Raw genomic sequence first — 23,024 nt, forward strand, 5'->3', positions numbered from 1 at the left:
AACACAATTAGCTAAGTATAAAATAACTTATTTCAAGCCACCCAGAAGTGTACGGTTATTAATATTTAAAAATAATAAGTGACATCACACCACATGTGTACAGCAGTACTCAATAAAAAAACATGTTTAATGAAAATTAACTATATATATATATATATATATATATATATATATATATATATATATATATATATATATATATATATATATATATATATATATATATATATATATATACTCTAATAATCCCAGAGGGAAATCACTTTTCTGCAGTGTAACCCATCCCCTTGAGGAGCAGTGGGCTGCCAATGTGTGGCGCCGAGGGAGCAGTGTGGGGTTAAGGGTCTTGCTCAGGGAGCCAGAGGGACAGTCTGTAGGAGTGGGGGATCAAACTCACAACCTCAGGATTCAAAGGCCTATGCCCTAACCACTAGCCCTAAACACCTGACTGCCACTCCCCCTATTAGCATCCCAAATTATTAAATTTATTAGGCTATATCCGACATGCAATGATGCAACTACATGAAACCCATAAGATCTTTTCATAAAATTGTTGTAATAAGTAGGTTGAGTAGTGCTTACATCAATTACGCTACATAACCCATAATGCACTGCAAGATCTAGCCCCAGCTCAAGATTAGGATGCACAAGCTGTTTCTGTAGGAAAATCAGATGTAGCAAGGAAAACTGCATCACTTTAGCGTTGCAAAGTCATGACAAGCTGAGTCACTCTGGCTGCGTTCCATTGTGGCCATTTTACTAAAGCATTCAACTGCAAAAAAAGAGTGTTCATCACTGAAAGAAAGCTCAGCTTAACTTGACTGAGCTGTATGAATACAGTGGGGGAGTGGTGTTACGTACCTGTGCAAGCAATTGCTCTTGTTGGTGAGATAAAAAAGATGGCCTTCGGAATCTAAAGACTGATGAATATCTCTGGAATTTCTTTAGGTTTTTCCACAGCTCAGATGGATAAACAAACCATTTAAAAGCTTGTTGCTGTGAAACAACATTAACCTGAGACATACTGGCATTGAGAAAAGCCAAACTGAAATGTGACAAGTTAATTTTATTCTAAAAGATGTCAAATATTTAACTATCTTTATACTAATGCTGTATTCTGCTATTTTTTAAAGATACATTTTGTTTTATTGGAGAAAAAGGCCAGTTGTTTCTGGGGCTGTTCTGTGATGGAGTTTGATAAACCTGTCTCTCTCTGCTTTCATCCAAAATGTTCAAAAAGCTGCTCAATCTGCTTTAATTCAGCTCCTTCTAAATAAAATGAATAATTTTTGTGTTCTCCCTCATTTTTCAGCAGTAAACAGTGAAGCAACGCATGCATAAATTGTATCCACCAGTATATGTAGTTTAAAGTTAATTTATATTTAATCATCAGGCAAACAGATCAGAACGGAGACAGGCAGACTTAGAGGTCCAGGAGTAGAATGGATCAGGCAATCAGAAACCCTCAGGGACGCTAGAGGACTCCCAAAAAAAAGGCTTGAATAATCTGGCCCTGATGACTGGTTAAAGGCTGATTAAATAGAAGCTGAAGCAGGTGGATCAGATGAACGGTAATGAGAACTGGGCGGAGCTAGGCAGGTGAATGAAATGAGTAATCAGGCCAGTCATCAGCGCCAAGATCATGACATGTCTAAGCTGAGCTTAATCATTTAGCAGCTTTATTTAAAAACAGAGTCTGCCAGTCTGCCTGTCTCAGTCTGATCTGTTTGCCTGATTTGCCTTCGGACTCATGCTGGATTTCTGCCTGTCTGTGAACTGATCCTGGAACCATTTCTCGACATCAGCTTTGGCTTCGCCCTCTGGACAACAACGTCTGTGACTCTCTGGATTATCACCTGCTGCGCCAGCAGCCGGCTGGAATCAACCTCCCCATCTGGGCACGGACTGAACTATAAGACCAGGTTAGTGACTCACACTTTCATTATCATCCTCATGCAGACAGACGGGGTCACTAACCTTGGTCTCTTCCTGCAGAGGCTCCTGCCTTAGGCACCCATAACTAAATGTTTTGAGAAATCTAATTTTCTGTCTGCCTTGAATTCTTGGTCCTATTGTTCTGATCGTGACAATACATAACCTCATCGTATAGCCATCTTTGCAGTGAATGTGGCTGGCCTCCTAGCAGGTAGTTTCTATGCAGTCTAATTCTTTCTGTTTTTTCTGTTCATGCTGGTGAATCCTGCTTCACAGCAGCAGGTTGAGTCAAACATACTCAAAATGTGCACGGTCATCTTTGAGCACCATTTCACTTTTCTTTCACCATTTCCCAGCTGTTTTTCCAGCAGTCTACACTTTCTCTGATTTCTTTTTCTCATCTTCGTCTCTTTCTCTGGCTTGCCACAGGTTTGCCTACTGTGTCTAAAAGTGGCTCACAGCAGTGACCCAGACTGTCAGCTCATTGGCCAAATTACGTGTAGCCTGGTCCCTATGCTCCAAAAGGCTTTACCATATTAACAGGAGAAGTGGCGCAAGTGAGGTTAGACACTGTTGGCCGACAACGTGCAGTAATTTATACATTTTTAAATCAGGTTGTGTTCGGATTGGCCCGCAGGTGGGTCCGGATCCAGACCACGGCCCGCTAATCCATGACCTCTGAAATAGAAGATAATACTTACAAAAAGAAATACACACTTCTACATATATAAATCGACACTCAAATGTTTAAGGAGGCCTCGATATTTAAAGTTATGCATTTCAAATAAAGTTGTTCAAATCCAAAGAATAGCTTGAAATGGTAAAAATGGAAATGCTGAAATGCCAGAGGTTAAAAAAACGGAATAATAATAAAAATTCAGAATGTAGAAAAACAAGTCTTTTTCAGAAAAGACAAAATGGATTATCAGTTTACGGCTGTTCTACAGCAATGAAGGTTAATCAACGCTTGAAAGCTGTGGCTGCTAATTCCTTTCTTGATTGCGATCAAACCCCACTGTGCGCATAAAAACAGTTTGGAACAACATTGTTCTACGCATTATGAGTCAGAAAGTAGTGTGTTGCAACAAAATTGGTGAGAAAAAAGGCAATTAAATGTGGAATAGAGGCATACCATAGAAAAAACTTTTACGTGAAGGACTTGTTATAAAAATTCAAGGAGGCAGTGAGAACCGTTTCCTTTACAATCAAACTCAGAAACAGGAAGAGATCTGGCAGATCCAAAGCAAAACCTGAATCAGAGGATATGTTAACAGCTTGCATGATCAGCAGCCCACAAATCAACAGCTTCCAGCACAGGTTGATGGTAGATGCTGATAGAAAAATCTCAGCTTCAGCCGTGAAAAGAGGACTGCAGGTTTGACTGGACAAGTTGCAGCAAGAAAACCATTGTTAAGACGACAGAATAAGACAAACTGGCTTGCCTGGGCCATGAAAAACTACTAATGGACAAACTGAAGACTGAAAGAAAGGGTTATAGATTGATGAATCAACATTTGAAAGTTCCTCTGTGTGTGACATTAACTGTCAAACATAGAAGTATGTAATGGTTTGCATAATTTTCATGGATCCAGTGTCGGTGATCTGTACAAAATGAGAAACCCTCTGAACCAAAATGACAGCGGCATGCAAGGTGACTACTTGGCCAGGGGTTCATCTTACATCAAGCTAATGACCCAAAACATTAGTCCAAGCTATGCCACAACTAAATCTGGAAACAGAACAAAATAAACATGAAAAAACATGCAGTGGAAAGATCTGTGTCCAAACCCCATTTAGCTGGTTTGGGATGAATTGGACAGAGGAGTGAAAACAAAACAACCTACATCTGGCAAACATTAATAGGTACGTTTGCAGATTTTGAAAAAAAAAAACTCCCTAAAGAACATATTTGATTCAGTTGTTATATATATTTATGTTTGTTTTAAATCCTACCAAAAATCTTTCATCTGAGGGTAATCTCTTGGGTAAAATGGTTAAAGCTTGGAAATAAACGAACATTCCGATAAAAAAAAGAAACATGTTATCATCTCTATTTAACATTTGTAGACCATTTCTATGGTAATATGGCCTTAAAATGTATGTTTCAAGCAACATGAAGAAACATCATCTGCTAACCAGCTCCATATAACTGAAGTGCTTCAGACCAATAGGGGGAGATAATCATCATGTCATGTAGGGACAGACTATTAGTAAAGTAGTAAATAAGCCTGAGGACATTTAAATATTTAAAAAAGACTCAGAGGAAAACATACTGTCTTTAATCTTTCTTCCAAATGTCCTTTGGATGGCATACCATTTCTGTTTTTGCCTATTAATATTAATTTGAGTTGTCTATGTTCTGGTCCCAGATGGATTCTTTTCACCTAGTGGTTTGGAGAACTTCCATTATTCCAGCTAGTTTGCAGCTTTTCCTAACTTGCAGTTGTTTTTCCAACTTGCAGCATTTTTCCATTTGCTATTTTTACTTTTGAGTTTGCACAACCTTTTGATTTTGCTCTTAAATCATGTATTTATGCAGACACTGGCACCCCTCAGCCACCATACAATATAGAACAGTTTGATAAAGCCAGCATGTTTCCAACCATTGTTGCCTGAAAGAGTCACGTCACACAACAACCTGCCCAATTAATATATTGTTATATTTACTGAACATGAACACTTCAGTATAACCTAATTCAACACATAAAAAAAAAAGCTACAATTCAACTAAATCTGCCCAGAGTTGTTCTCTGTAAACAACTGACCCTGCCAGCACAGTGATGTCAGATCCAGTGTCATGTGACACACTATATACCAATACTAACACATTTGAGGATGGATTCAAAACCACGTAGATTACTCCTCTTTTTACATTTAGAAGACAAACTATGATCACTCACAAATATGCTAAACTTATTTTTACATCACTGAAATAATTACATTTATTATGGTTGAGTTTGAATTATTACCTTTAATGCTTATTAGATTGATGGCTGGAACATTGAACATTGGAACGCTGAACTTTACCTCCGATGAACTATATTACAATCCCTTGTGATTTGAGATCAGTACATGGTTGAATGAAATCTAACTGCGGGGAAGGAGGGTTTGTTGCTAATGTCCATCCATTCTGTGTTAGTTTGGTTTGCAGATCTATCAAACTTCGCAGTATCGGCAGGCCCATGCGATTTCTGGAGTCGGCTTTCAGCAGAGCAACTTGTGAAAAAGCTCTTTCAACTGGCGAGCTTGATATAGGGAGGGGGAGGAGTTTAATTGCACCAAGCGCTAAATCCCGATAGAAGCGGTTTCCTAAAGCATCTTTAATCCCTTAAAACCCACCGGGTCACCGGCTACCCGATACACGTTAAGTGGGGGTAATAATTCAGAATGCATAAAATTACACCGGTAAAAATTTTACCAGCAGGTGGAGCCATTGCGCGCAGCTCCAAGCTGACACCAAACATTCCACAGCCCACAGCTCTGGAGCTGTTATAGCTAGAGGCAGGGGCGTGCACACATAGACACTAGGTGGTGCTAAAGCACTAGGAAGTTTGCCCTTTATCAACGAAAATGCCCTTTTGAAACTCGTTTTTTATTATTATTATTATTAATATTATTAAGATTTTACTGAGGTCGGTTTTGAAATGATCTTTTGAAAACCTGAGCCATTAAAAACGACTGAAACAATGCCCCGAAATAAGTCACCTCCTTGCGCACATCCGACCAGCCTATCTCTCTTCCTTTGTCACGTGAACTCGTGCGGTCGCCCGCAAGGCATGCCAGATGCACAGCATCATAGCAGTTCAGTAAGCGTCTTCAGATAGCAGGAACGGTCGCTGACAGGCTGCTTCTCCCGTGCCCCATTAGCCAGGTAATATACAGATCAAGCAAAATCATTTTGTTGTGCATTAAAATGTCTCATTCAGCAGCACCAAACAAGCATTTTGCCGACTGGTCACCTGATAAACTAATTAGGCTAGATAAAGTTTTACACTATAGCCCAAGTCAATGACAGATAACGTGAGGACAACCACATAAGCTACAAATAATTTCGGTAGAGTTTGCAATTGCAAATCTATGCGTTAAGACAAATGTTTTCTGTTGTATAGGTTTTGTTAGGCAACATAAATTTACACATTTTGGTCTCTTTATTGTCTTAATTGCATATTGATTTAGTAATTGCAGCACAATGCCAAGAAAGGAGGGTTAATCGTATTGAAAAATCTTAAAAGCTGTTCACATTTTATTTTTAAGTGGTTTTTACAAAATCAGCAGGTATTAAAATAGCTATTATTTTGTAGGCTACCATAAGTCATATCAACGTGACAAGACTTCCAGTCATGTTGCCCTAATAGCCCATTATTTAAACTAATGTGGCATATTTGTTAAAGCTATTATTATCATTATTATTGTCATGATGGTTATTATTATTATACTGTAGCCAGTCACAGCAGGGAAGCTCTATACCATCAACATCTACCAGGACAGGAGATGAGGAAGAGTTCAGGGAAGACCCAGAGACAGAAAAAGACCAGGGTGAGGGAGAACAGATGGGTGAGGGAAAACAGGGAGATGAGCCAGATTAAAGAAGAAAGACTAAAGCGTACTACTTTAAAGTAGTACGCTTTAGTCTGTTCTGACTTTTATCCATTGAAAACTCATGTTTAGAGAATGTTACAAATAAAAGTCAAATTTCATTCAACGTGTGTGTATTTGTTTTTATAATTAAGTGTTCCACGTGCGCTAAAAAGTGCCCTCCCCCCTCCTGAGCACCTGCCCACCAAAATGTCTGTGCACGCCTCTGGCTAGAGGTCTGAAATTTTCTGCATTTGTGGTTGACATGATGTAGAAAAAATATAATACAACTTTCTCAAGAATGTCTTTATTACTGCTGTTCAAAAAAGACCTATCGTTTCCGAGAATAAAAAACAACAACTTTGAGTCATGTTTGAACTGATGCAGGATGGTCTGTGTTCTACTCACCCAATTTTAATTTATATATTAGGAAACTAGAGGGTGGTAGCTTTCAAATAATGTAAGAGGTTAAAAGATTCCTCTTCCAACCTGAACGCATCAATCGTCAGCGCTAGAGTTATCATATCAGATCCACCTGCTGCAAAAACTAGCATAATTTGTGGCACCACTACACTAGGTCTCAGTGGGAAACACCCTGGCAGATCACATTAGCTAATCAGTGATGGAGGCTTTGCTATGGACCAGTAATAATGAATGATTGGTGGACATGTGTTTTAATAGGTTACCCTCAAAATCAAAATAAAAACCGCCAAATTGGGTGGTAAATCGCCCAATCTGGCAACACTGTTTCCAACAGTTATTCCACATAGAAGTTAGTACAGCTGTGAAGTATTTCCCATAAATGCAGCTGTTTTAAAACTAAATAGACATGATTAAGATGCATTGAGACACTTTGTAAAAAACCCAAGACTGGTAAAACAAGAGAAATACTGCAAATGTCACAATATAGCATTGTATGTTGTCTGCCAATAATATATTGTTTTATAAATACATTATTCATTATTTTTATTGTGTCAAGTTTAGTTTCATTTTTAGTTCAGATACTTTAATTTGCAAAAGAATGATGCTTTTGTCTATTCACAATTTACGAGCCACTGCAATAGAATCCTAGATATGTAATTGGTAATAAGAATCTGATAAACAAACTCTACCACAACTCTAAGTTTGTAACAACTATAAACACTGAGACTAATTCAAATTTAAATGATTGGAAAACAAGAAGGATCAAGCAGGTGTTAAAGAGGTAAACGGAAAAGAAAGTGGAACACTGATGGATTAAAAACTTATTAGTACTGGAGATAAGGATCCTTCAGCACAGTGGACAGAAACCACAGATTACAGCTGGTAGTAATCAAAGTCTGACAAACTCCAGCTGCTCTGCAGGAGGCGTTCTCGTCCTCTTCATCCTCCACACACCATGTACAACAAAACACCATCAGCTCCAACAAACCGCCTCGTTGCTTTCAAATGAAATATTAAACTCACATCAACAAACAAGATTCATGTGCTTTGAATTGCTGTCAGCTTCATGAAAGAAGGGGATGGAAAAGAACATGCAGAGAGCCGGAGAGGAAGTAAACAAAAGTAACACTCACCTGCTGTTTTTGCGAGGCAGCGGCAAATCCTGCTGGCAGCAACAAATAGGAGGAGAAAAAGAGATTTTTGAAACAACACATTTAGTGGAAGTGTTTTTCATTTTACCTGGGTGAATTCAATTTGGTTTATTCATATAAATAAAACACTCAGGTACCATCTAAAGACAGAAAAAAGGAAAGCACTGCCTCTCAACTACTGAAACCATTGGCATAGGTTTGCATAGGGACTATAGGGACATGTCCCAACCAAAATTTTGGACTGACCTACTTGTCCTTACCAACAATTAGATGTGAATAACATGTTTATAATTTAAAATACAGCGTTGTTGCAGCAGTAGAGGACTTCTGGATGGCGAAAATATTTTTTTGATCTAAAATGCTAAATGTTTTTTTTTACAATGTTGGTATAATTCCTGCTCTAAGTTGATCGCCCTGTGAGCTAAAGACATGTTTTAGAGTCTCTATACTCAATTTAACAATTAATCGATTACTAAATTTGTGGACATTATTTCGATAATAGATTCATCTGATGAATTGTTTCAGCCCTAGATAAAATACATGAAATGTGTTAAACAAATTACAGCCTAGATGTACAACTTGTAGAGTGAAATTAATGTTCTAAATACTCAGTGTCAGTTCCTCTTCTAGTTTCATTGCTCATGTAAATAAAATACATTTATTTAGCGTCCCTTGAATCTATTATTTTGCTTTGTTTAATGAAACAAAGAGAATATTTAAAAGATAAGAGTGGGTTTTTCCTCTGTTTACCCGTGCACAATTCTATATCTTCAAAAGAAAAATTTTGTCTTACCATGAGTACCCCTCTCATTCAAAAGTATTGTTGACTGAAAATAGGACGAAAGCATAATAACTGATTATAAAATAAAAAAAATTTACTTAATCTTTTAATTTGAGCATTTAATTCCTAGGTATTTTATACCTAGCAGTTAGTATGGAATCTAAATAAATACAAAATAAAATCATATTATAAACCTGTATTTATAAAACTGGGGCTCCTCTGAGTAACTCCCTTATAATCACATATAAACGGGATGAATTGAGGACAAAATACAGAAAACAAATTATAGTCAGACTGACATAATTACTTTTACTTTGTTTTCATCAAGAAACCTGAGCTACTTTGATAAGCTCAGATATCTCAGTTTTGAAAACAGCTGATCCCAGGCTGCTCTCTACGTCAAGTATTTTGCTCTGCCTGGTTTTGATGTGAGTCATAGCTGAAGGTGAAGGTGACTCGTAAATTTTGCCTTTGGAACTCTGAGCCTGTCTGTTCCAATCTGATCTGTTTGCCTAACCTGTCATTGGACTTCTGCTTGATTCTGCCTGTTGCTGAACTTGAAGCTGTTTCCAGTCACAGACCTGGATTTCCCTTCTAAACCTCTTCGGCTCCAAAGAGATTCAGAAGGGAAACACGTCCTGGACACCAGCTTTGCCTTTGCCCTCTGGATTTTCCTGCCCTCCTTCATCTGCCCGCATCTGATCTCCTGCTTGTTTTTTGTCTTCTGGGACAACAGCAGCTAGGACTCTATGAGCGACACGTTCCCCATGCACAGACTGAACTATTAAACCAGGTTGGTGACTCGCGTTCATAATCTTCCTCCGCCAGATTTACGTGGACACTAACCTGTGTTTCCTTTCTGTAGTTTCCTGTCCTAGAGGTCCTAGCCGCTGCTACTGTAGATCAGTTTTTTTTTATATAAATGCTTTTGAACTATCTGTCTGTCTGCCTTGAATACTGGGTCCTCGGTTCTGAGCCATGACAGCTGGACCACCTTCAATGTCCCTCGCTTTACCTTCAGTCAATCAATGTTAGGACCACACCTTCTCCGTAGTCAATCATCTTTCAAGATCCCATTAATTTAGCTCTTTGCCTATCTTTCCTCTCCAGCAAACTTTCACCCACCTGTGCCCCATCTCCTCCCTCATTCTCAGACTAATCTGAGTCCCACTCATCCTCCGGCTTACAGTATTCCACCATCAGTGTTCGGACCCTGGGAGGAAAGGCTACTTTAATTATTTTCCAAGAAAGAAAAGATTCTTTTCCATAAAGGTCTTCTGCAGTGGTCTAGGCGCCAAAGAAGTTATTTCATTTATGTCAATAAAACTTTCCAAATTGCAGCATTTCAGTGTGACTCTACAGATTGAAATGTACTGTAGATATTTCATTTAATGTGTTTTAGTGTTTCATACACTAAGCAAGAGTAAGAAGATTCTACTCAAAACGAGTACAATAATCTGTCAGCGCAGTAAGACAATTGCACTTCTTAAAATCATGGTGTAAATTTTTTGTTTTGTTACTCTTAGCAATTGTTTTTTAAACATTAGTGTAGCTCCAGTAATGCAATTCAAAAGGGGTCATACAATTTTAGATCTAACCAAAAGTCTCTGTAATCTTTTTTTTAATTATTAGATTGATAAACTAAGCATAACAGATTTTTTTATATTATTAATCTCATGTTGAGATTCTATTTAATGCAAATGCATTGCACTCGGTAAGACTTCCTCAAGTTATGATATATATATTCTCAAAACAAGAAGTCCTACCAAGTGTAATTGTCTTTCTTCTCTGGCAGATTAATGGCACTTATTTTTTATAGAATTTTCTAAAAAAGAAGTTTAATAATCTAACATAATTGGGTTATGGTTTGTAAAATCATCTCAAAAAAAGGATGAAGATTGTTTTTATGGCAAACTTGGTTAATGTAGACGGTCAACTTTAGCAGAATAGTGATAGTTTTATTGCTACTAAGTCTTTTCACTGAGGCTTATTTGGATTCAGTTGTAATTATGGTTGAAATGTGGATTCGATAAGGAGAACTACATCAAATAAACACAGACCAATTAAGCCTCTCCACTTTGTGACTCTATATTTGGTCACCTAACCTCTCCACCCTGGAGCATCGACACAGCACTTTAGAAATCAAAGACCTGCCAGGCCCGCTGTGCCGTCGATGTAAAGTCGTGATTGGACTGTTCACAGACAGATGTAAATTGCTTCACAGTGGGCCTATTCACGAAGAACAAGTCTGACAGCTTGTCCTGTTTACTTCAACAGCCGTGTGATCGTGACACATTTGTGTGGACACGCAGATTTGTGTGTTTGCATTTGTCTTTGTGTTTCTGACAACACGGAGTCCCTTACCACACCCACCGCCCCCCGTATCTCTTTGGTGCAGACGGTTGCAAACACTCACAGGACCAAATAAAAACACTGCAACCAGGGCCAGAGCTCATGCCGTCCCAGGCTGGATCATTGCTAACTCTGCATGCAGAGACGCTTTCATGCTTTCAGCTTTAAAATTAAGCACGACTTTCTGGTTTGTAAGATGTCCGTCAGCAGTCAGAATTCATGCAAAGGACGTCAGAATTCATGTGATTACGAGCCAAAACTTTTATTGATTATTAGTTACAAATTTTCCTTAGTGTTGATCTTTTGAAACCGAAATAAGATATATGAAGGTATGTAACTTTTATTTGACCCAATGTTAGAAAGTTGATGCAATTATTTGCTCTTTTATTGCCACCTATGTGCCAATAAAGGAGCAAATAAAAGCTTTAGCGCATAATCACATGAACTGTGGTCAGCAGGTAGCTGACCAATGTCTTACAAACCAGAAAGTCATGCTTAATGATAAAGCTGCCATCTATGTGGCAATAAAAGAGCAAATAATTGCTGATCATCCTCTGCCAAGTGAAAAAAAAACCCTTTGTCTAACTATCAAGATTTTATTTCCTTCAGCTCACAAGAGGTGATACTAAACATTCTTTCATTTCTAATAAAAGGAATCCCTAAATTATATCCAAACAAAATATTTCATTGCATTCTGTTAATTTTTGGATAAAGAGCTCGGTGAAAAGGTACATAGATCATAGAATATTTCTTTCTATTTCTCTATTTCGGTTCTCTCTGTTTCTGTCTATTTAAATAAGATGTAAATTTGTCCTTGTATTGTCATTAAAACATTTTCTCTGTTCCCTTTAAATATGTTAACATTTTACTTAGCATATTCATTCAGTTTAGGTCTGGATTGCCATGACATTACAAGGCAATTATGCAGGCTATCTCTTTTTTTTAAATATCAAAATCCTGTGAATTTAAATCTACTTTGAATCCTGAGCAGCAGTAACTGAGGGGTAAATTGAAATAAAGCCAAAATTGCCAAAGCAGAAAGAAGAATGTTTTTTGATTTTCTTATTTGGAGCAATGAAGATTTTATTGATCTGTGTGTAATGCATAATTCATTGTAGATCAGGAAGTGTTTGCTCTATGATGGAAACCTTGTATGTCTAAAACCATTTCTTTATTGTACATTTTGTTAGCTTTTCTGTTTGCTATATTAACCAACAGGATGTGTTGAACTAGATCTACTATTTTCATAACTTTTGTGAGACACTTCTTTATAAAGTACGGCAACATTTCATAAAAAAAAAAAGTTTATTTGAATTCTATAAATCTAAGTTTTCTGCCAACAGCAATTATGAATTGCACTACAGCATTCTAAACCCAGTATCTAGGCTAGAGCTGTCAATCTGGTAAAGAATCTGATTGTTATTCAAAATTGTAAAGGTTAACTTTATTTTGCAACATAAAACTGACTAAAACTAGACTAAAACCTTTTTAAGTTTGAACTAAACTAAAACTATCACATATTGTAATGACTAAAATGCGACTAAGACAAATAATAGTTTTCGTCCTGAAGACTAAGGCCCCGTCCACATGAAGTCAAAACGAACACGAAACGCTAATATTTTCCAGAATGTTTGTCGTAAAGACGGAGACGTAAAATAAATGTGATCGTCCACACGAATGCATGAAAACGCTGCAAAATGTATGCCAGGCCTGTAAGTGGCGCTGTGGTGCCAAAGCAAAAATAGGCGACGAAATGTTGGGCATGCGCACTAATATTTAAACATGGTTGCCCTGCGGGTCCATTTTCGTGGTTCAGTCAAATTCAGGTGTTGAACTATGTTGTTGATATTGCTCTGTTCTTCCTGGAGATATTCCAGAAGAAGAAGATTCTGTTGTAAGCCCGACAGCAGGGTGAGTAGCATGAGCAGCAACCATTCAACACAGTACGGCGCCATTGTTGTTGTGATACTGTTGCGCATGCGTGTTTAGAGGCGACGCTATGACGCATGCGTGTAAGAAAAAAAATGTGGTTAGAGCTTAAAGATGGAAACCTAAAAAACGGCGTTTCAAAATCTTCCCACTCTGAAGGCTTAATAAAAAAAAGATTGTTTACAGACCCCGAAACGCCGGCTTCGTATGGATGAGAGGCTGGTTTGGTGAAAAATTTGTGCGTTTAGGCCAGGGTTTGACTTTGTGTGGACGGGGCCCTAAGACTAAATCTAAGATTTAGGAGGGCAAAGAAAAGTGTTTTCTTATAAACCCCTATGTAGCTCTGGCTATATGCAGAGGGATAACCTGGTAGGCCAGCATGATAACGTGTAGCACTCAGATTTAGAGCGACACATTATCAATCTGTCTGCGGAACTTCTATTGACCATCTACCAAAGTTTAGTTTTAGCCAATCAAATTAACAAATGAGATAGCAGCAGATGCTATATGAAGCCACAAAAAATTATGCTCTTGATAATGAAAGATGAAATTGTAGATTCTGACAACACAGAAGTGATACCAGCAGCTATGACTACAACCTCCTGCGCTGCCATCTGCATTTTGCCTCCGTTTTGAGCTTGGAAGCTCTTGCCTTTGTTACTGCTATATGTCAGGCCTTAACTTAATAATGCTAAAATGTATTTAGCTTACCCATTTTGGGACGAACTAGAATGATTTAAGCTGAAGTGGTGCAAGATGTATTGTCGTGTGCTTGTGAACTCACAATTACTGAGATAAACCAGCTTGGAGGTAAGGTTATTGGAGGGATGATTTCCTGCTGGATGGTTAACCTTAACTACAAACTAATGTGCTTAAAAACATTTGTTTACTGAACTCTTTTGGATTGGATGATATATATATATATATATATATATATATATATATATATATATATATATATATATATATATATATATATATATATATATATATATATATATATATATATATATATATATATATATATATATATATATATATATTTGTTATTTTTATATTTTTTTAGTATCTTTATTTCGAACATGCAAGAGAGCAAAAAATAAACAAATAAATAAACAAACAAACAATAAAACAATGTGTATGAACATTGGAGAGAGAAACAACAAACACGATACCTTTCTTTCCTGAGTTAATATACCTCTATTACATGTGCGAAAAGGAGTAGGAAGAAGTAAAACTTATGTACTCCTACCCCTTTAATTCTGTATTTCTTCAATTTACAATATTTATAATTATATGTCTATATATATATATATATCCATATATATATACACCTACCTACACATATACATACATAAAGATATATTCCCATATACCCTCATACATATATACAAATAAACAAAACAAAAAAACACAAAGAAAACTTTCTACATTGCTTCTCTATACCTTCTGAAAATAATTTCTTTGTACATTTTTTTGAAAAGGATTATGTTTGGGCATTGCTTTAGGTTCTCATTTAGTTAGTTCCACAATTTAACTCCATGAATTGATAAACATAATCTTTTCTTTGTTCTACATCTATTAGTCTTAAAATTTCCCCTTCCCCTAAAATTAGATTGATAACTAATAATTTTTATATCAAAACTAATCTTAAGAAATCCCTAGTTATTAAGGCAAAAGCTCTAACATAGGCAGAAGAAAAGTATTTATTGTTCTATTGTTTTCTTTTGCGTTACTCTACGTTTTTTAATGTGATGCAAGTTTGTTGTTAGGATGTGATGAAATATTTCTCTTTTTGTATTTTGTAATGCTTTTATAATGTTTTCTTAAACACTACTCCTAGTTGTTAAATGTGATGTAGCTCTGTTATTGGATATGATGAACTGTTTGTTACTCACTGATGTTTTTATAAGGAAAATGGTGAGCTCTAATCGGGATCATTATATGAAAAAATAACGCAAAAGTTTTCTTTGCAGGCTCCATCTTCTAACCAATTGTGACCAGCTTCTTTGTCTCTGCATTCCCACAGCATGATGTTGCCACTATCATGTTTTACTGCAGACTTGTTATGTTTAGGGTGAGGTGCATTGTTGGTTTTCCTCTACACATTTAACAAAGTTCAAATAAAGTGGGTTGAGTCAAATGTGCTAACAGTAAGAGGTTTATTATTTGCTCATCCTATAAATAACTAAAACAAACAGATATGCTGCAGCTCCTCCAGAGTTACCAGGGGTTGTGACTACTTTTCGTTTTCATTTTTAGGTAATAAGTTAAGCAGTATCTTAAAAAAATTATCAATAACGTCTGTTGCTACACCAAGGTTCCCAAAGACCCTCTGAGGTCAGTTTTCTATATAGACTCATAATGTTTACTCATTATGTGACCTATAAAGGCAGCTGATTATATACAGGCCTCAGAGAAAATGGAACTAAATAAAATGTTTTTTAAGCAAAATTCCACTAAAACACATAAAAGTTTGTTTGTGGCTGAATAAAATGTAGAAAATATGGAAATTCCTTAGCAACCTTTTGAAGTTATGTGATTCCACATTCAACACATTCCCTCTGCACATGAAAACTAATCAAGACAAAACAAACAGCACGTCCTCAACAGACATCACCAGGATGAACGTTATATCCTTTCCTTGTCCTCACCTCTAGATCAGAAGTCAAAGGCTACACTGATGTTCAACTACGTGCCCCTGGGGTTTACATGTTAATTGAGGCAGATCTCTCTTAAAGAGGCTGGCTGAATATTCCACCCATTGATCCTTCTTCACTTTGTCATTGAGTGATCTGGCTAATTGGCCCAGAGCTGTCGAAGCCCAGCAAGAGAAAAGATGACTTACAAGAGCAAGTCGCATTAAGAAAATCGTTCATTAACATGTAACGCTGGAACATGCAGGACCTCAGTGGGGAAAATTTTGCAAAGAGATGACTGGGTATTGCATGAAATGCTGAAGGGAATTTTGTAAACACATGTTAATTTTTCCTTTTTTTTATGTGAATTTAATTTATTTATATATGCCTAGTAACTCCCTCTGGTTGCATACAACACTTTTTATGACAGATCAAAGCATCCTGCTGGTGTAGTATTTATTATGTTTGTCTTTTAAGATTTGTTTTTGCTGAATTTAACAGTAATATAGCCTTCCTGTGTATATTCACCATATGGATATGAAGTGACCAGAAATACTTCACTGCTACAATGAGTTAACAAGCCAAAGCATGTTGACCCATTGTAGAAGAAGAGTCCAATATCAAGTGTAAGAAGGTGCAAAAAGATTTGACCAATCAGAGGCCTCCTGTCTGTGGCACTTTCACAGACACTCTCCTGAGGTGCAGGAGAGTGTCTGTGGAAGGGCGGGGGCATATCTGTGTTCTTTGTGACACACGCAGACAACCCGGTTTCCGAGTATAAATCAGCCTTTAGTGGCTGCATCAAAACCAACATCTGGATTTCTGGTAGTTTAGTAGTACTGCCTGTAGATGGCAATGCATCAGTTTATGTCAGCTCATTTTGCCAGATGCTGTGGTTCTTTTTAGGCTAAAAAAGGGCCATTGAAACACTATCTGGACCGATGCTTAGAGTATATAACCTTATTTCATCATAATAACTGGAAATTTGATCTTTTTGGTATAGGCATACAGTATAATGTGTAAAGATGTGTCTATAACAACTTGCAAAAATAATACATTTTCTTTAGCTCTCAACAAGTTACTGGCATAATGCTGGCAAAATATTTGAATTTTCTTATGATAATAAATGGCAAATATAACTTATAGTAATTGTTTCCTGGTACTGACCGAGCTTTTCCACAGGGTTTAAAAAGCTAAATGTCAGGATTCCTGTCTATGTATGTGTTTTTTCTGTGTTTGTCTCCCTTCCTCCACCAGGAGGTGCCTGGTTCTGGTCCGCCTCTCTACACACTGCTGTGAGTTACCTAATTAACGGAGCGCTCTTAAGCTACTGACTGCCACTACCTCGACGTCAGTGTTTTGCCAGTTTTGGGTACAAGCTGAGTTTTGCTGAGTCAAACTGAGTTCTTGTCAAAAAGAGTTTTAATCTTGTTTTTGTCTTTGCCTCTCGGCAGGAAGTCATCCTGCAAACTGGATGTTTCAGACCTTCACTCCCTGGAAGGATCATCTGAGCTTCAAACTGAGTTGAGGATTCAAATTGGAGGTTTGAATCCACTTTCCCTCAAGAGATCATTTGAGCTTCACACTGAGTAAGGAATTAATCTCCACCACGACCCGTTCAAGTACCGCAGGAAATCTGAGTGGAAGTCAGTTTCTCTGTTCGCCAGCTAACAACCGTATTCTGGGTAAACCCTGTCCGCCCTCCACCAAATCAGACAAACACTGAAACTTCCGCACACAGACTGGAGTCTAAGAGTCAGCAACATATATCTACCAACTTCTCCTCTTCAAGTTCGAGAATCAAAATTCCTACTGAGCCTGAAGTAACCGCAGTGTCTTCCCCTCACCTTTCAGTTCCGGTTGAGCAGTGTTCAGAGCATCACTGGATTCATCACAAACTCCTAAATAAACCTGTTAAACCTTTTCCCTGGTCTCTCTGGATTGGTCTCTCTGCACGTGGGTCCCAGCTCTTGATAGAATCATGACACTAAAATGCTGTGACTGTTACAGAGGTTTAATCAACATGCATCCTCCATTCCAGAACCATTTTTGATCTCTGCAAATGACCAGAGATTAGTTGGATGACCAAATGTTTTAACCATCTAGCTTTTGGATGTTTTAGGGGGGGGGATCACTTTTCTTTTACCACTGTATGCACTTAGCAATGACGTAACCACCCTTATGACCGGCAGTTAGAGCACTGTCTTTGTTTTTTTAAAGCCTAATGTTTGCTCATTGAAACATTCTTCCCATTCCTTGGGCCAAATACGGCTGAATTTAAACCTACTTAGTTGTGTTGACAGTGACTCTAGTGTTCCAGCATGTTGATTGGTTTTAACTTTTGTGGTCTTTGTTTTCCCAAGCAGTCTGACTGAGAATGCTCCCAAGAGAAAATGTCTTAAATGGATCTGAAAAACTCAGAATAAAAAGATGTCTTAAAGGAGCAATATGTTATAATGCCCCTGCTGTTTCACATCAGAACACACAGCAAAAAAAATAGATAAAAATACATACTATTTCCCAAACACTTTTGTCATCTGATTGATATATAGATATTACTATAGAATCACAATCATACCTTTAACCAAAATCATCTTCAACTGGAATGACGTTAATCAATGAATTATTGTCTGTTAACCATTAGTCCATGTTGAGATGTATGTCTAAATCATTATTTCCAAAATGAATATTAAATTATCCCTAAAAGCAGCAGTTGCATAATTTTCCATTAAGTTTAGCAGTCGTTTGGACTCTGTTCCTTTTATGGTTGAGAGAAATTTAAACATAAATAAATGTCTTATCACTGGAGCTGACTGGGTTTTTTTGTTTTAGATCCTTAATAAGCAATAAACAAAATACTGTCATCTGATTTTGTATGCCTGCTTTACCGACTGTTCTATATTTTTAAAACTAGAAAATTAATCCAACTGTATGTTAAGATGTTATGCACAGTGATCGATTAGAGGCCAACAGAAAGTTTCCATCTCTGCTCCTCATATCAGAGCTTATTCTACTCAGCTTACAATGACATAATGAACACTGTAAAATGAACTGAACCCATCCTTTAGTATATATGTCAGCTTCCATGTTATGCTAAGATTATAGTTATTGATATACAGTGGTGATAAAAAGCTATACGTCTTATTATTATGATCCTTTACAGCCACCGGTTCTTCTGCCTCTTCTTGATTTGTCTGAGCAAAAATCTCTGTTGCCCCGCCTTCCTTCTCCCTCTCCGAACACAAATAATCCCCGCAACCCCCACAGTTCCCCCGAGATATTTGGTTCAAATGTGTCTTTTTATAATTGCTTTATGGGAAGGAAAATATATTGAGATATATATTGTGTGTTGGCATGCAGATATAAAATAACTGGTAATATTTAACATTGCTTGGTCCTAATGTAGATTAACGACATAAATCAAATAAAACTTGCCTAATTACATGAAGTACGCAACAAAATCCATGGGGTAAGATAACTGTCAAAAGAAATGCATCTGAACTTGTAAAGGTAGGTCAATAAACATAAATAAATGTAAGATTTGTTTTTGGTTCTTATCCACTCATACTGTACATACATGTGACATCAAATGTTTCATCTGTGAAAACACAAGTTTAGGAGTATTCAACAGCACAAGCGCAAATTACAAATTCAGGAGTACAAATCTATTACCCAGCTTACCATCTGGTGGCGATATTCTGCGATTTGTATTTTTCAATTGTGCAGTTTTAACTTTTTAACTTGTATTTATAACCTCTAAACTTAAACCCTCACAGATGAAAATTCTGATATCACATATATTTATAGGTAAACAACAAGGAACAAAAACAAAATTTGACTTTATTGGCTTACATTTACAAATTTAGACACATATGCATATGTTTTTGACAACTTTCTTACCTCATAAATATCCCCTAATTCCCCTAACATAAAAATAAAAAATAAACAGGATAAATTACATTTGTTAGTCTGGAAGGACTCCAACATGAAAGCTAGAGTATCTACTAAAGACAAAACATGGAGCAGAGATGAGTCATATCAAAATGATTCTAAGAATGATTGAGTAGTAAAACAAACAAAAACATATCAACAGTTTAAAACATGGTGGTAATGGTAGTAGTGTGATTGTGTGGTATTCCTTTGCTGCTTCAGTAGATGGAAAATTAGCTCTAGAAAGTTGAACTGTGGATTCTTCTCTCTAAGAAAAAGAAGAATCCTGAAGGAAGGAGGATATTTCACCATCAGCTTGCATATAAATTTGAAGGAAAAAAGGATCAAAAGGCTAAAAGACAACATTAAAATGTCTAAAAATAAAAGAAAACAAAGGTATTTGAGCATTCCAGTCTAAATCGAATTAAATCCCATTCCACAAGATCTTGTGGAATGTCTTTAAACAGGAGTTCATTGTTTACAAACTATCCACTGTGGCTGAATTATTGGAAAGTGGAAAAAAGACATCCTCCACCATACTATAAAAAAAAAAAGATTGTTGTTGTTGCCAAATATTTTACAAACAGCATTTAGGTTTGGAGCGCAAGTCACATAGGCCCGGGTTGGTTTGGATAACCTTTCCCCTCAATAACATCGCTCAACAGTTCTGTCCGTAATAAAACCTTGAATGTATTCAATGAGTGAGGAAAATCACAGACATCGACGCTCCCACAGCGGCCCACTTTTTTTAATAAAGTAAGGATAAGAATATAATATAACAAAAACGATGCAGGCCTCTATTCTCATATGTGGCTCTAACCACATTCTGGAGGCCTTGGCTCAAAGTAAATCCTCCTGTGGTTTAATTATCTTGTCGGAATGGGATGCTTATTGCTCGCTGCATGAATGCTTTTTCCCACGTCGCTGCTTTCACAAAAAAGCAGCTTAGAAGAAGAGAAACTAAAGCAGATGTTTGATGATGAGGTTTATGTAGCTCTTAAGCTAAATGCTAATGAATCTTTCCATTGGTGTAGGTGGAGTATTTACATAATGCCAGAAATGTGAAGTAGCTGCTGATTCCTCCTAATTCTTCACTACATTTCCCAGTTGGGCAACAGCTCGTGGTTGATCCAGGTTTAGCAGGATCCTCAGGGTGAGCTTAGATTTGAGCTAATAAATGATAGTCTGATCCCTTTTAGCCCTAGGCTGTCCCCCTGACAGGGTTAGCATGTGAGCACGTGTTCCTGGGATTGTGTTGAAAGAAGGGAGGCAATGCAAACATCTGTGGCTATTCAGGCGCTTCTACTAGAGCAGCAATTGTCCCAGTGTGTTAGAATAGAAAAAGTATTTCCACAAACAAACCATTAAACCATTAGATTGACTTTTCGTGTTAAAGCATGTCTGATTTTCTAAAGCAATGTTTTGTCTGTTCCAGTTTGTCCTAGAGAGTGGTTAAAAGGCATTCATAAAACCCTTTATCAGGATAAAAGTCTGTGAAGCAGCATCACCCAGGACATCATCACAGATGTCTTGTTTTTGGAGATTTCGCTCTTCAGCATAACAGATGTGTTTTAGCTTATGGTCCGGAAAGTTATGAATGCGTTCCTTGGAGCTGAAAGTGCAGCTGACAAAAGCTGGTTGGATATTAAATCAGGGAGGCTGAATACAATCTTTTCAGATTCTTTTTAAACCACATATATATTTCCCTTTTTGCCACTCATTCCACTTTGTGTTCATCTGTTGAATAAAATCCAAATAAAAAAAACCCTATGCTTTCAACGTGATTTTTTTTTTATTTCAAGCAGTGGGGGATACTTCTGCCAGTATGTTTAAAAATCGTGCTAAAGCTTCTGTAAGGTAAGGTCAGTCAGGGACAAACATTTGGCCAGTAAAGGCCAGTGAAACCCCCGCCTCCTGAGCTATGGCCATAAAAGAAAAACAAATCTTTTGCAAAGTAATGTCCTTCAGGACATGCTGGCTGCATTAAATACATCAGGAGAAAAAAAAAACAAGAAGAAAAGAAAGAAAGCCCCTGTTATGAGAAAATAAGATTAGCTGAGCAGCAGGAATATAAAGTCCCCTGCTCACGTAGGATTCTGAGGCCATTCATTTTGTCGACTTTGTGCTCAGAGAAATAATGGAGAGCTGGCTGGGAGACAAACAAGGATCAATCAAGGAGTGTTACCCTGCCAAGAGAAAGTGACCAGACCAGAAATCACCCACAGCTTCAACTTACTCACCATTAAGAATCTGACTAATGCAAAAAGCTTTGCGACTTTTACTCTCCTTTATTCCAAGATAACCTAATTAATAAAACGTGTGTTGCTCTTATCTTATGTATCCAAATGGGGTAATGCAACATTAAATGCACAGCACATCTATCTAAATAAACAAGCAGCAGTGAGAAGCAGCCATGTGCTGCTAATCTAATCCATTTGAGGAACACACCATGAATAGGTATCATTGTTTCTATGGAAGGGAAGGATTTGAGTCATTTATTTGATTAAATGATGAAGTCCGTCATGGCACTGACTGCAAGGATGTCTGATTTTTAGAGAGGAAACATGTCTGAGGTTTGTAAACAAAGTGAAAGACTTCCCGAGCAAAGCTTTTCCGATTGATGAATAATAATGGAACTTTATTGATCTCACATTGGAGAAATGTACCTCTGAATTTAACTCAACCCCTTGGGGAACCGTGGGCTGCCATCGTGTGGCATCCGGGGAGCAGTGTGGGGTTAAGGGTCTTGCTCAGGGAGCCTGATTGCTGGCTGTGGGGATCGAACCAGGTACTCACAACCTTCTCAGAGCACAAGCTCTCTGCTCTAACCACTAGGCCAACACTCCCTGTAAATTTCTTTCCTTGGCGTAGAACAAGAAATGTTTGGCTAAAATGCAGATCGTTACAGCTATAATTGAAAGCAACATATTGGCACTCAGACCTCATAATGAAGGTTTAGCACGGTGGTGGAGATATGATGATTTGGTACCGGTTCATTCTTGGTCTAATCTTGATAGAAGTACACCGAAAATGTAAACTCTGCTATTAAAGGAAAGATATAAGTGATGCATTGTTTTCTTTCTAGAAATGAAAATCTGAAAAGTGTGGCATTCACGTGAATTTAGCCCCATAATACTTCAAATAAAAATTTAGCTTAAAAAAAACATGGCTCCATTAATCCATGGATGGGATGGTAGCTTAAGGGGTAAAGAGCAAAATCAATGTACAGAGGCCTTTGTCCTTGAGAGGTTTGATTTACATCCCTTTGATCTCTATCTCCTGACACGTGACTTCCATTTAAAGACCAGC

At 37.3% G+C, this 23,024-nt stretch overlaps 1 protein-coding gene across 1 annotated transcript in view; it reads right to left on the minus strand.

Moving 5' to 3' along the window:
* Positions 1 to 23,024, minus strand: part of LOC119786881 (microtubule-associated serine/threonine-protein kinase 1-like) — a 91,116-nt gene that overhangs the window by 63,019 nt on the left and 5,073 nt on the right. Inside the window, 1 exon segment of the mRNA XM_038290445.1 lies at positions 8,067 to 8,098. Coding sequence (XP_038146373.1) covers positions 8,067 to 8,098 — 32 coding nt within the window.

This window comes from Cyprinodon tularosa, unplaced genomic scaffold (genome assembly GCF_016077235.1).
Source record: "Cyprinodon tularosa strain WSP-4 unplaced genomic scaffold, ASM1607723v1 ctg280, whole genome shotgun sequence".
NCBI lineage: Eukaryota > Metazoa > Chordata > Actinopteri > Cyprinodontiformes > Cyprinodontidae > Cyprinodon > Cyprinodon tularosa.